This window comes from Pyrus communis, chromosome 14, assembly GCF_963583255.1.
Source record: "Pyrus communis chromosome 14, drPyrComm1.1, whole genome shotgun sequence".
Classification (NCBI taxonomy): Eukaryota; Viridiplantae; Streptophyta; class Magnoliopsida; order Rosales; family Rosaceae; genus Pyrus; species Pyrus communis.
In genome coordinates, this window is record NC_084816.1 from 16,627,181 (window position 1) to 16,639,376 (window position 12,196).

The 12,196-nt window shown below is 38.5% G+C and overlaps 1 protein-coding gene across 1 annotated transcript; it reads right to left on the reverse strand.

Annotated features, from left to right (window-relative positions):
• Nucleotides 1–418: 418 nt before the first annotated feature.
• On the reverse strand, nt 419–7,335 carry LOC137715296 (DEK domain-containing chromatin-associated protein 4-like). Its single transcript, XM_068454571.1, has 12 exons — nt 7,213–7,335; nt 5,731–6,549; nt 5,600–5,633; nt 4,199–4,278; nt 3,824–3,883; nt 3,611–3,721; nt 3,103–3,183; nt 2,931–3,014; nt 1,819–2,287; nt 1,418–1,530; nt 1,165–1,195; nt 419–856 (listed from the first exon to the last, which is right to left on the reverse strand). Exons 2-12 carry the CDS (start codon nt 6,493–6,495, stop codon nt 690–692), a joined length of 1,995 nt encoding a protein of 664 aa, XP_068310672.1. The 5' UTR covers nt 6,496–6,549; nt 7,213–7,335; the 3' UTR covers nt 419–689.
• Nucleotides 7,336–12,196: the final 4,861 nt, after the last annotated feature.

Below are 12,196 nucleotides of genomic sequence, written 5' to 3' on the forward strand. Positions count from 1 at the left end.
GTACGAGACTAGGGAAGCATAAGAACATGAGTTTGGCAGAAAAACAAACATGCTTGGCGGAATGACCAAAGTGATAAATAATTAAGGAAAGGCGCCACGACAGTAAATAGAGCCAGAATAGAAGTCTAAATTAAACCCCAGGAAAAGAAAAAGAAGTCACAGAAGTCACCTGTCAGGTGGATATCATATATGATTAGTGGTCACTGGTCAGCCAGTTGATCCAAGACATTGAGAAACAGTCATGAGCTCAACCGAAAAATGACCGGACATACCTGCAGATTCGGCACTGAAGGACTTTAATCAGTTTGGCTCTCACTCCTGCATAGATGTAATCAGTCCAACATAGACCAAATATCGAGCAATAACATCCAAAAATTGGGGCCACAGTAATAAATTCAGAAAATCGGAGAAACTCAAATTATCAAGCAAAAAGTTCGGTTATATTAGACAGTAAAACTCCTATAGATTATGTGAACGTGTACATAACAAGCTGCAATCCTGCAGCACAACTTAATTTAACATCCGCTGGTTTAGCATTTAAATTTCCTAGTTTACTTGCCAGCAAGCAGAGCACTAACGATGACAGACTAAATAGTACATGCAGCATTAACATTAAGTCAAAAAAGCAAAAAACAAAGGGGCATAAATAGCTATTACTATGTCCATGCAGTCACATTCCCTCTCATTGGTCAGACTTCGACCTCCTCTCCCTTAGCAGTCCGGGTTTCGTCTTTCTCTGGATCCCCTTCTTCTTCGTCTTCTTCATCTGCCTCATCAGCTAATTTAGTAAGCTCTTCCTGGATCATGAGCTTTATGGCTGACTTTCTTAAGCTGAGATCTGCATTGAATTGCCCGGCTGAAAAGAAAATCGGCAGGTAAGAAGGCAACCAACTAAGAATTCAAGAAGATGAGTGTTGATTTGATCAAGCATTAGGTTTCAAAATGAAAACTAATGATTTCTTCAATCATACAGCAGATGAACGTTCGCAATTTTTCTAACCAATTTACTAGATGCATCAAGCATGAATAAATATAGAGAAATTTCTCTGAAAGGAGACCCTTTAAAAGCTGAGACCAAATTAGTACATTCGGATATCACGAATATTGAAAAGGAAATGAAGGCATTTAAAATTTAAATAAAACAACAGAAACAAGAGTGCATACCAAGTAGCTTCAGAATGTCGGTGAAAGTAGCCTGAAGAATAAAGAAAACACAACTTGTAAGCGTGTGAGAACCGTCACTTACCACATAGAGGGGTAAGCATAAACAAAGGAATATAATGGTCTCAGATACTTCTCGTTTTGATTGCTGATCTGTATAATGTTCTCACTTCTCACTGTTCTCAGCATATCATATGCAAACACCCTTTACAATCATATTTACCAGTTCATTCTACAACTGGTACTATAAGCTTACCGTATTGAAGTCAACTTCTTTGAGAATTTGACATATTGCATCTCTCAAATTGTCATCAGTTGGCCTCAATTTTCCCTCCTTGGTCTTGTCCTTCCCTTTAGCAATTTTTTTCCCTTCAAATAAGCAATAGTATTTAGTACTATTGACTAGGATTAAACGATCGACAAGCTTCAATTCTTGCCAAAAAAATCCAAAAGAGTGAGTTGTTTATGAACAATATGTATTAGACAACATTATCAAATCGTGCAAAAAATTTGACCAGATAAATCAGTCCCTCAATACTTAAACAAAACGAGAAGACAAAAAAGATGCACAAGAACTTCCAAAATAGTTATTAAAGAAAAATGTCATATAATCAAGATGGTGATGATGGTAATGGAAGAAGAGATTTCAGTTTATACCAGTTTTTTCCGTTGAGGCAGATTTTTTTGGAGTAGATTCTTTGGACACCTTCTCATTTTTCTTCTTCCTTGACGATGCCTTTGGACTTGTATCACTGTCATCATCAACCGGAGTGAGTTTTGTTGCTGATTTCTTTTGTCTTTTACTAGGTGGCGGAGTAGATTTAACAGAAACTCTGGATTTTTTGGTTTTAACTTTTTCAGAAGATTCCTTCTTTCTGGATGATGATTTTGATCGTGGCTTCTTTTTTATCACTTCTGCCTCAGAATCATCAGAAGAGTTATGTTTCTCCTCACTTTCTGAACGCTCAGGCATCACATCCTCTGACTTCTCTGGTACACCATTTTCATTTTCGTCCTCAGCATTTTCTTCTTCTTCTTCGGCTTTCACATCTTCCTCTGACTCATCTTCTGTATCTGGTGTACTCTTGTCCTCCATTTTTGAATCATCATCATTCTTTCTATGATTCTGGAAAATTACAGGACAAAAATTAATTTTTTTAAAAAATAAATAAGATAAAAAAACATTAAGTGGCACAAAGCCCTCTAAACAGAATGAACAGAAAAAATCCAATGCAGGTTGCATGCATATTTCTTCTCTAGATAAATTCTTATAGAACATTTTATTTTTCATGGAATTGCAGTAAAATTCACAATCAGCACAAACTTCGGCAACAGTGCATATAAGTGCTCTTATCTTAAGATCCACCAATGCTACGTAAAGAGATGGTCCGTGGAATAGTGCCCCATTCTATACACACTGAAAAGAATTAAGAAGCCACATTCCATACACACAGGGCCATGGAATAGTGCACCCGTCAAACACTCTAGTAAGTTTGACAAGGGAACATATAACATTCATTAGAAGACACAAGTTTAACTAAAATGGCAAGACAAAGTGTTGTCCAAAGTGCAAAATTTATACACACTTAATGAATATAAGAACATGACCAAATTTAAAGAAATATATACATATAAAAAGAATACCAACTTCTGCTGAAGTAGAACCTTTTACAGTTACAGCAAGATGAAAAAAAAATTTATTCGCCAATTGGGCTATTATACTAATGCACAAGTCAGAACTTTATATACACAGGATGCGAAAATAACACCTTTGCTGAGCGCTTTGAGCTTGTGCCCCCAGATGTTGAAGGACTTCCTTTAGTTGCCCTCTTGCGCTTGTTGCCCTTAGTTGGCTGACATTGAAACAGGAAATGAAAAGTATTAACATACTGCTCTAGAAAACAATTCTCTCCAAGGGAGAAAAATTGCAAGTAAACAAACCGTCTCTTTTTCTGCGAGGAGCACATCAGTTGTAGCATGAGGAGCCACCAAAAATTCAATGAGCTTTGCAACTATATCCTCCTGCATTTGCATTTTCCAGCTCATTTAAGCAACTGTCCTCCCAACTTTGTCAATAACAACATTAGTTTTTCAAATTAGGCCAAAAGTTCATTTCTGAGATGCCAACAAAACCAGTGTTTCAGATAATGCCATGATGCATCAACCCTTTCTCTTTACTAGAGAAAGCAAAATCGGATAAACTGTTGCATCTAAAGTCCACTCACTGTTAAATTATCAATTTTTGTGGATTACGAGAGCAGACAATTATGTCTGAATTGAACAATGTGTGTAATGTAAGGTAATCAACCATCAAGAAACATCCCCACTGGGGAGAAAGTTACTTTAGTCAGTTAGTGAACAAGTAATAGATTCAACACAACAAATATAAAGATTTAGGAACAAATTTCCAAACCAAAAAGGTAGCAGCAGCAATAGAAAGTTAGCAAACCTTCCTAGTAGTAGCTTTGGAAACTGATACGTTGAGCAGATCACAGAAGTCCAGTAACTTCTCTTTATTACACTTGTCAAATTTTTCTTTTACCTTAGCGTTTTGCTTGTCCTGCAACAATGTCAAATTTTAGTGATAACCACCCTCAAAGCACTAGAACATGTCAACCACATGCAGCAAAGATAATTTATTTATTCATTATGCATCTTTTACCTCATTTCCACGCCACACAAAACCAGAAAATCTGGATATATTACTCTTGACCTCAAGTGCCTGCAAAATTAAAGGAAAGCCACGTAGACACAACATTTCAGACTACATATGAAGAATACTAGCTTTAGAATCTCCCAAGAGATTTTATGCATGTAGTTTAATTTTGCAGCACGTACATTATTGTCACCAAGTTGGGTGAGGAAAAAATGATCGAAAATTAAAAATGGGAATTGTTATTGGCACTACCAAAATCTTATTTTGCACTCCAAAAAATAATTAGAAAGAAAAATACACTTGTGACGATTGCAGAACGAGATTTTTGGAGTGCTAATAACAGATCCCTAAAAAATAAGGAGTAAGCAGTAAATGAATTACCTTTCCTCTCCTTCCAAAAAGAATAGTATGAAGTAATTTTATGTTATCATCGATTTTCCTTCTTGACAACTTGAAAGCCACTGAACAATTTGAACAAGACAAACATCAACTATTTGCATTGCCATTATGAATATAGCCTTAATCAACTCCCTAGTTGCAAGATCAGGTTGTTATGAATCAAAGGGACAATAATTTGGACAATAATTTAGTCTCGTACTTTGATGTAAAAAATTGAAAGGATGGGGAAGAGAATACCTAAATTCTCAGTAAATAATCTATTTGAAAATATACAATACATCACATAGAGAGTTCGATATAGATTTCTTGTATGCAATTGGTAAACAGAAAACATGACAAAAAGTATTAATTGCCAAAATTGAACAATCTCCATAATTTATAAATGAAAGTATTAAGTGCAGTTGAATGCTAGTCAAGTCTTCGTACTCTACACTTAGCCTAACTTTTCATATACATGATATGGACAACCAGATACACAACAAGAAGCAAAAAGTGGAAGTACTGTTTTGTGCTTTTTGGTTGATGTAAATTGTTGGTGGATAAGAAAAAGCTGGACTCATGAAAATGAAAGTCAAGACAGAAACTCCCATCACAGTGATAGGGTTCTAGGAGCCACCTTAGGAATCACACCTAGAGGTAGGTTACATCACACAATCTAAAGAGAAACATATGCTGCTCACTCACTGGAAAGGTCTCTAAATTCATTAGTTTCATTGAAAGAAAAAGCTCTCCCAAGCCTTTTATAGAGTTCTACTAAGTTGGATACTACTCATAATTCATGTTGAACCCATGATATGTAAACCAATATCAATTACTATATGTATGAATCCAAGACACCACACTAACTCTGAACCAACATTAGTTACTATAGGACTTCATATTACCCAATATGTGAGGTACAGATGTAAAAGACTCTTCCCTGTTGCAATAAAAGCCCTAAAACAGTAGCTCATATTCACCGACTTGACCAAACCAACCACACAAGACCCCAGGTAGGAATAACATCATGATGTTCCAAAATAAGGGTTTGTGCATTTGAGCCCTCCTTGTCATGCTTTAGGTAAACTTTTAAAGGGCAACCACTTATATCCTTCCAGCTACATTACTACCAGATCCCTCGGACAACATACAGAATGTGAAAATATCTTCCAAAACAAAATTGACCACTGAAAGCTTTGACCCCTACACAGCCCTATGAAGCTAAAAATATGTCGATGTAGTTACTACTGATAGGAGTTTAAAATTGGAAAAGAATATGCAAGTGGATTACTGGATTGATACGACTTTCATTTAAAAGAAATTACAATGTACAAAACTATAACAGAGAGAACCAAAGTGAGGTTCATATAAAAAAATAAGCGAATAATAGGGCAGGAACAGTACCATTATGTATGTCTTTCAATGGTGTACCGCGTCCCTACAATATTTAAGGTAAAACTATGAACAAAATAATACTCGGTAATACATAACCTGAAATTGATATCTATAGAACAGAAAGCAAATAAAAAGAAGACCTTCTCTATATGGAATTCCTTGGCATTATCTTTTTCAATAGCTTCCACCAGCCTTTCAACTGATTTCCGCTCACGAACAGGCCGATCAGTAGCTGGAGTTCTTGGCTCAGGCTCCTTCTTTTCTGCAACTTTCTTTTTCTTCTCTATGGTTTTCTCTGCACTCTTTCCTTTTGCACGCTTCCTCGGCCCTTTCTCCACCTTAGCTTCTTCTTCCTTCTCTTCTTCCATCTCTTCTTCCTTATCTTCTACTATCTCTTCTTTCTCTTCTTCCTTCTCTTCAACCTTCACGTTTTCCTTCTCTTCCTCCACCGAAAGTCCATCAACCTTCTCTTCTTCCACTTCAATTTCCTTCTTTTCTTCAGTCTCCTCTTTTTCATTTGGAGCAGTTTCTTCTTCCTTTTCCTCAACTTTGAGTTCCTCTGTTCCTTCTTTCACCTTTTCACCGTCTTCGTCCATTTTCTCAACTTGTGCATTCTCGTCATCTTTTTCAACTTCATCTGGACCAGTTTCCTCTTTCAATTCCTCAAGTTTGGGTCCCTCAGCTTTGTCTTTCACTTTTTCATCTTTGCTTCCATTGGTCTCTTGGTCTCCATCCATTTTCTCCACTTCATCGATCTCATCACCTTTCTTATCTACATCCATTTCTTTTACCTCAACCTTTCCATCCCCTTTTTTCTCAGTCCCATCTCTGCTGGTTTTCTCTAACTGGCTAGTCCCATTTGCCACTATTTCAGTGTCATTGGCCACCATGTCTTCCTCACCCATGATCAATTAACCAAAAACAGATTACCTTCGTCGCAAAGTTGACTAAGGAAACTCCTGAAACAAATGTATATCCATTTAGGGATGCATAACGCATCATGCAAAAGAACGCTGATCGAAATTTAACGGTTACCACAACAGTTTCAAACAAATATAATGTCAACAGTTTGGAAATTTTCAAACAAAATTCATCAAGTTTGAAAATGCGGCAACCACAGCTTTCGCTCTAACAAATAATAATCCAAAGAACAACAATAGAATCTAGGAGAAAGATGCAATGGCAATTACAAAAATTACAATCCCCAGAAAACTGTAATCCCTAACTAAATCTGGACCAAGTAGCCCAACAGGCAAATTTTAAATCTTTAGCTTCTACACTGCTTTAACTAACTCAAAAACCTCAGCTTTTCACGAAACGGCGTTAATAGAACAAAAAATAATCAAAGAAATTATCTTCTTCTTTTTTCAGCTTTCTCGGCAACCAAACAGAACCAAGAAAAAAAAATCCAATTATGCACGGTAACCAGTAAAAATAAAGAAAAATTCACAACGTTTGAGGGCTGCAACAACCAGTTGGAAACCCTAAGCTCTGCACCTCAATTATCCCCAACTACACCGCCAAAGAGAACAAAAATTTACAGAAAAAAAAAAAAAGCAGAAGAAAAAAACAATATTTGGTAGTTAAAATTGAATAAAAATTGATTAGGGTATGAAACTTACAGAGATTTGAGTTCGTGTTGGTTGATTTGGAGCTCAGAAAAGTCTTCGAGTCCCACTCTCAGTGCTTCTCTCTCTTACACATTGTCGTTATTATTATGCTTCGAATTTCTATTTTTATTTTTGTTTTCTTAATTTTATTTATGATGTGGATATATATAGTCCGGACTTCAAAGCCGGATTCAAAATGCAGTTAAATGCCACGTCAGTTTTGAGTTGCAGATCGAGCTCCCACGGTCCAGATCTGGTTTAGCATGGCACCTAGCGAATCGACGGCCACTGGTTGACATTTCGTTCTTTTTTTATTTTTTATCTTTGAATAAAAGGAACAGTATTTTATTGATAAAAGTAGTTTGGTATGACGTCAACACTAACTTCCACGCCTTCAGTTTTTTTTGTCAATTTTTAATTTAAAAAAATAATAAATTAGCTAGTTACTTTGTCATGATAATCAAGAAGATTCACAAAGAGTTTTCAATATTTCTTAACTACAATCATGTGATTCACTAACGATAAAAATCTAATCCAAATGAAATACAAGCTTGGATTTATCCCCAACCACTAAGCTACTCCATAATGATACATGAGAGCATCTTCTCTCCCGAGTATCAACGTCGATGCCTCAATCAAAACAAGTTTTGTATCAAAATAAATCGAAATAATGTTTTGAATGTTTTGCTCAAAATGAATCTCTTGTTTGGGTTTCTCGTTAATTTTTTATTTTCTAAAATTCTTTGATTAATATTTGATCGTTGCAAGCGATGTCAAAGGACGGGTCCATTAACGTAATGGAAGAAATAGTTATGTTCGTCCATAGTTATTTTTGCCATTACAATTTTTCATGCAAGTATTTTTCATGCTAGTCATCAATTTGCAACCAAAATATTCAGTCATACGATCTCATCTTCCTTCAATCAAGTAATAACATAAAACTGAGACATAACCAAATTCGCCTCGACCAAGCAAATCAACACAATGTTTCCGACTCCATGCATTGCTCGCTTCAAAGTCCCCTACCATGTCGCAAAACTAAATACTTACAGCGCCATAATATAAGGCTGTTGATGTCAAGGATCCGGACAAACTATAATAACTAACCTGTAGAAAAATAATATATGGCTGAATTGTTTTCTCATTGATACGTGAAAGTGTATATATAGACAAATACATTCCTTGAGTAGCAAGGATTCCTCCTACAAGTTAGGAGTACAATTACAATTTAAGTCTAACTACTTTCCTATTTGTCTAACACTCCCCCTCAAGTTGGAGAGTAAATGTCAAGAACGCCCAACTTGCGTAACATGGTTGAAAATTTCTCCTTCCCAAGAGGCTTCGTAAATAGGTCTGCCAACTGATGTGTCGTACCAACATACTTGATAGTTATAGTGCTATCAACAATCTTATCACGTATAAAATGACAATTCATCCCAATGTGGCGAGTACGCTCATGAAAAACAAGGTTGGAAGCAATATTCAATGCTGTATTCAATGCTGCTTGAATGTTCAAATCCTTAAATAGAAAGCGCAGCCAAATTATCTCACAACAAGCACCCGACATAGCTTTATATTCCGCTTCAGCAAAAGAAAGTGACACAGTTTTCTATCGCTTTGTCCACCATGAAATCAAAGAATTTCCCAAGAAAACATAGTAGCCAGTAGTCGACTGACGAGTAATAAGACAACCCGCCCAATTAGAATCACAAAAAGCAGTCAACTTGATTTGATTATCAGAACGGAATAATAAGCCTTGACCCGGAGTAGACTTCAAATAACGAACAACTCGAAGTGTAGCATCCATATGAGAAGTACGTGGCTCATGCATAAACCGACTCAGAACATGTACAGGGTAGGTGATATCTGGCTGAGTTATTGTGAGATAAATTAACCGTCCTACTAGACATCGATACTTTTCAGGATCCTTAAGAAGTTCCCCTTTGTCAGATAGTTTTGTATCGTCCATAGGAAAGGCAATGGGTCGTGCTCCCAAGAAGCCATAATCTTTGAGAATCTCTAATGCATATTTACGCTGAGAAATATAAATGCCACGTTTGGACCGAGAAACCTCGATACCCAGAAAGTACTTTAAATCACCAAGATCCTTCATCCGAAAGTGATTGTGGAGAAAAAGTTTCAGAGAATCAATTGCACCTACATCATTACCTGTTATCACAATATTATCCACATAAATGAGCAAGGCTGTAAAAGAAGTACCTGACTTTTTCGTAAACAATGAATAGTCAGCTTTGGATTGTTGAAACCCAGCAGAAAGAATGGCGCTAGTGAACTTGGCAAACCATTGACGAGAAGCCTGCTTGAGACCATAAAGAGATTTGTGGAGGCGACACACAAGATTCTCCCCCTGTTGCCGAAGACACATATAGATTTCCTCATCTAAATCACCATGCAAGGAAGCATTATTGACGTCGAGTTGATGAAGAGATCAAGCTTGACTAGCAGCAAGGGCAAAAAGACAGCGCACAGTGATCATTTTAGTAGTTGGAGAAAAGGTGTCATGATAATCGATACCTTCGCCCTGTGTGAAACCTTTGGCAACCAAACGGGCTTTGTAATGCTCAATAGAACCATCAGAATTATGCTTCAGTTTGTACACCCATTTACAATCAATGGGAACTTTGCCTGAAGGCAGGGTACTCATGGTCCAAGTGCGGTTGGCATGTAGGGCATCCAGTTCCTCGCTTATAGCACGACGCCAGTTAGGATCACTGGCAGCCTCTACAAAAGAAGAAGGTTTGACACCCCGACTCACAGAGCAAATATATGAAAGATGATGTAGAGATAAACGATGGTAAGAAACATAATTACAGAAGGGATGCCGCGTACCTTTGACAGAACTTGGTGGCAAAAACGAGGACGGGTGTGGGGGCAGAATCACCTACGAGCAAATGTAGTCCTTTAAATAAGGTGGGGGTGCATGGGAGCGGGAAGACACACGGAGAGATGGAGAGGGTGCAGGAGAAGGCACGGGTGGTAAGTAGGGCATGGATGGAGAAGCTGGTGAGGCCGTGGGTGGGGGAAGGGGATTATACGGTGCAGTGCTAGGAATTGGGTCAAGAGACTAGGAAATAAAAGGTAATGAGGGAGGGGGCGGTGGTGTAAGGTCCAGGGAGGTGGGAAAAAGGACATCCATTAAGGGAGGAATAGGTAGGGAGATGTGTTGGGATGGGGGGTCCGTGACAGGTGTAGTGGGAGGGGAAGCAAAAGGAAAAAAATCCTCATGGAAGATGACATCCCGACTAGTGAAGGTGCGATGTGTGGCAAGGTCATAGAGTTTATAAGCTTTTTGACCAGCAGGGTAGCCAATGAAGATACAACGATGAGCTCTAGGAGAGAACTTGGTGGGCGGAAGAATGGATGTGGCATAGCCTAAACAACCGAAAACACGGAAGTGATCATAGAGTGGAGTTTTATTGTGGAGGACTGCAAAAGGTGTTTTGTTATTGAGAAGGCGGGTAGGAAAACAATTGATGGTATAGGCGGCAGTGAGGATACACTCGACCCAAAACTTGAGGGGAAGGTGTGATTGAAACCGAATGGCTCAAGCAGTTTCAAGGAGATGCCTGTGTTTGCGTTCAATAACGCCATTTTGCTGGGGCGTGTAAACGCAAGAAGTTTGAAAAACAACCCCATGGTCAAAGAAAAAATGGCAAAGAGAATAAAATTCCCCACCATTGTCGGTACGTATGCTTTTAATGGTGGTGTTAAATTGGGTGCGAACATAGGCAAAAAAATGTTTAAGAATTTGTTGAGTATCAGATTTATGCTTCATCATGAAGACCCAGGTAAAATGAGAAAAATCATCCACAATAGTCAAAAAATAATGAGCGCTAGTAAGAGAAGGCTGACGAATTGGACCCCAAATATCACAATGAATTAAGGAAAAAGGAAAAGTCGATGAAATTGAACTTAAACCAAAAGATTGACGAGTTTGTTTTGCCAAAGGACAAACATCACAAACATGACTAGAATCCAAAGAACATGGGAGAAAACTAGAGGCTAAAACTTGTAAACGAGCAGAAGAGGGATGGCCAAGGCGCATATGCCATAGGGAGGAGGGTATGGTGATGACGTTGCATAGAGGTTGGCGGGTGGGGAGAGAGGCAAGGGCCACAAGGTAGTAAAGGTCGCCACATCGCTTTCAAAACCAAGTCCTGCAAAATACACCAAGATGGGAAAAAGGTTACGAAACAAGATAAACTATCTGTAAGCTTACTAATGGATAAAAAGTCCACTTTAAAAGTAGGAACACATAAAAAATCTTTCAAATCAATCGAGGAATTTAAGTGAAGAGTGCCAGTTAAAGTGATGGAAGTTGTTGCACCACTAGGCAAGGAGACGGGCGGCAAAAGTGAAGCAGAAGTGTGAACCAAATTGGAAGGTGAGGAAGTAATATGGTCTGTAGCGCCACTTTCAAGGATCTAGGGACCATGACATGGGCCAACAGGCAATAAACCTTTGGCGAAGTCAGCACTAGAGACGGCATGAACTTGAGGAGAAGACGATGGGGCTGCGGAATTGTCAAGGGCAGCAAGGAGACGAGTGTATTGATTAGCGGACAGATTGGGCATGGCTAACTGCAGGTCGTGAAGGTTGGGAGAGATGTGCACCTGATGGGCAGATGGTGAAGAGCGCGGTGTAAAGGTGCTGGAGTTGCTGCCTAAGGAGAGCCGGGGGCTATGGTGGGCGACAGGGTTACCCATGAAGAGGATGGCTAACAGGATAGCCATGCAGCTTATAGCAGGTCTCACGAGTATGGAAATCGTAGTCGCAGTAAGTACAATGAAGCGGAGGTCTGTCTGAAGAGGTGCGGGAAGAACTGCGGACAGCCATGGCAGCGGGAGAGTCGATGGGACGGACAGAGCCCAAGGATCGTTGTTTCTCGGCCTGAGAAACAGAAGAACAAGCTTGACGAATAGTAGGTAAAGGATTCATCAAAAAGATTTGGTCACGAACAGTAAAGAAAGAGTCA

Bases quoted from the DNA above. Each gene is read 5' to 3' on its own strand.
- LOC137715296 (XM_068454571.1), bottom strand. From the start codon at position 6,495: ATGGGTGAGGAAGACATGGTGGCCAATGACACTGAAATAGTGGCAAAT. The intron at 3,184-3,610 runs GTTTGCTAACTT...ATGCAAATGCAG, and splicing joins CCAAAGCTACTACTAGGAAG to GAGGATATAGTTGCAAAGCT. The intron at 2,288-2,930 runs GTGTTATTTTCG...GTAATTTTCCAG, and splicing joins GCTCAAAGCGCTCAGCAAAG to AATCATAGAAAGAATGATGA.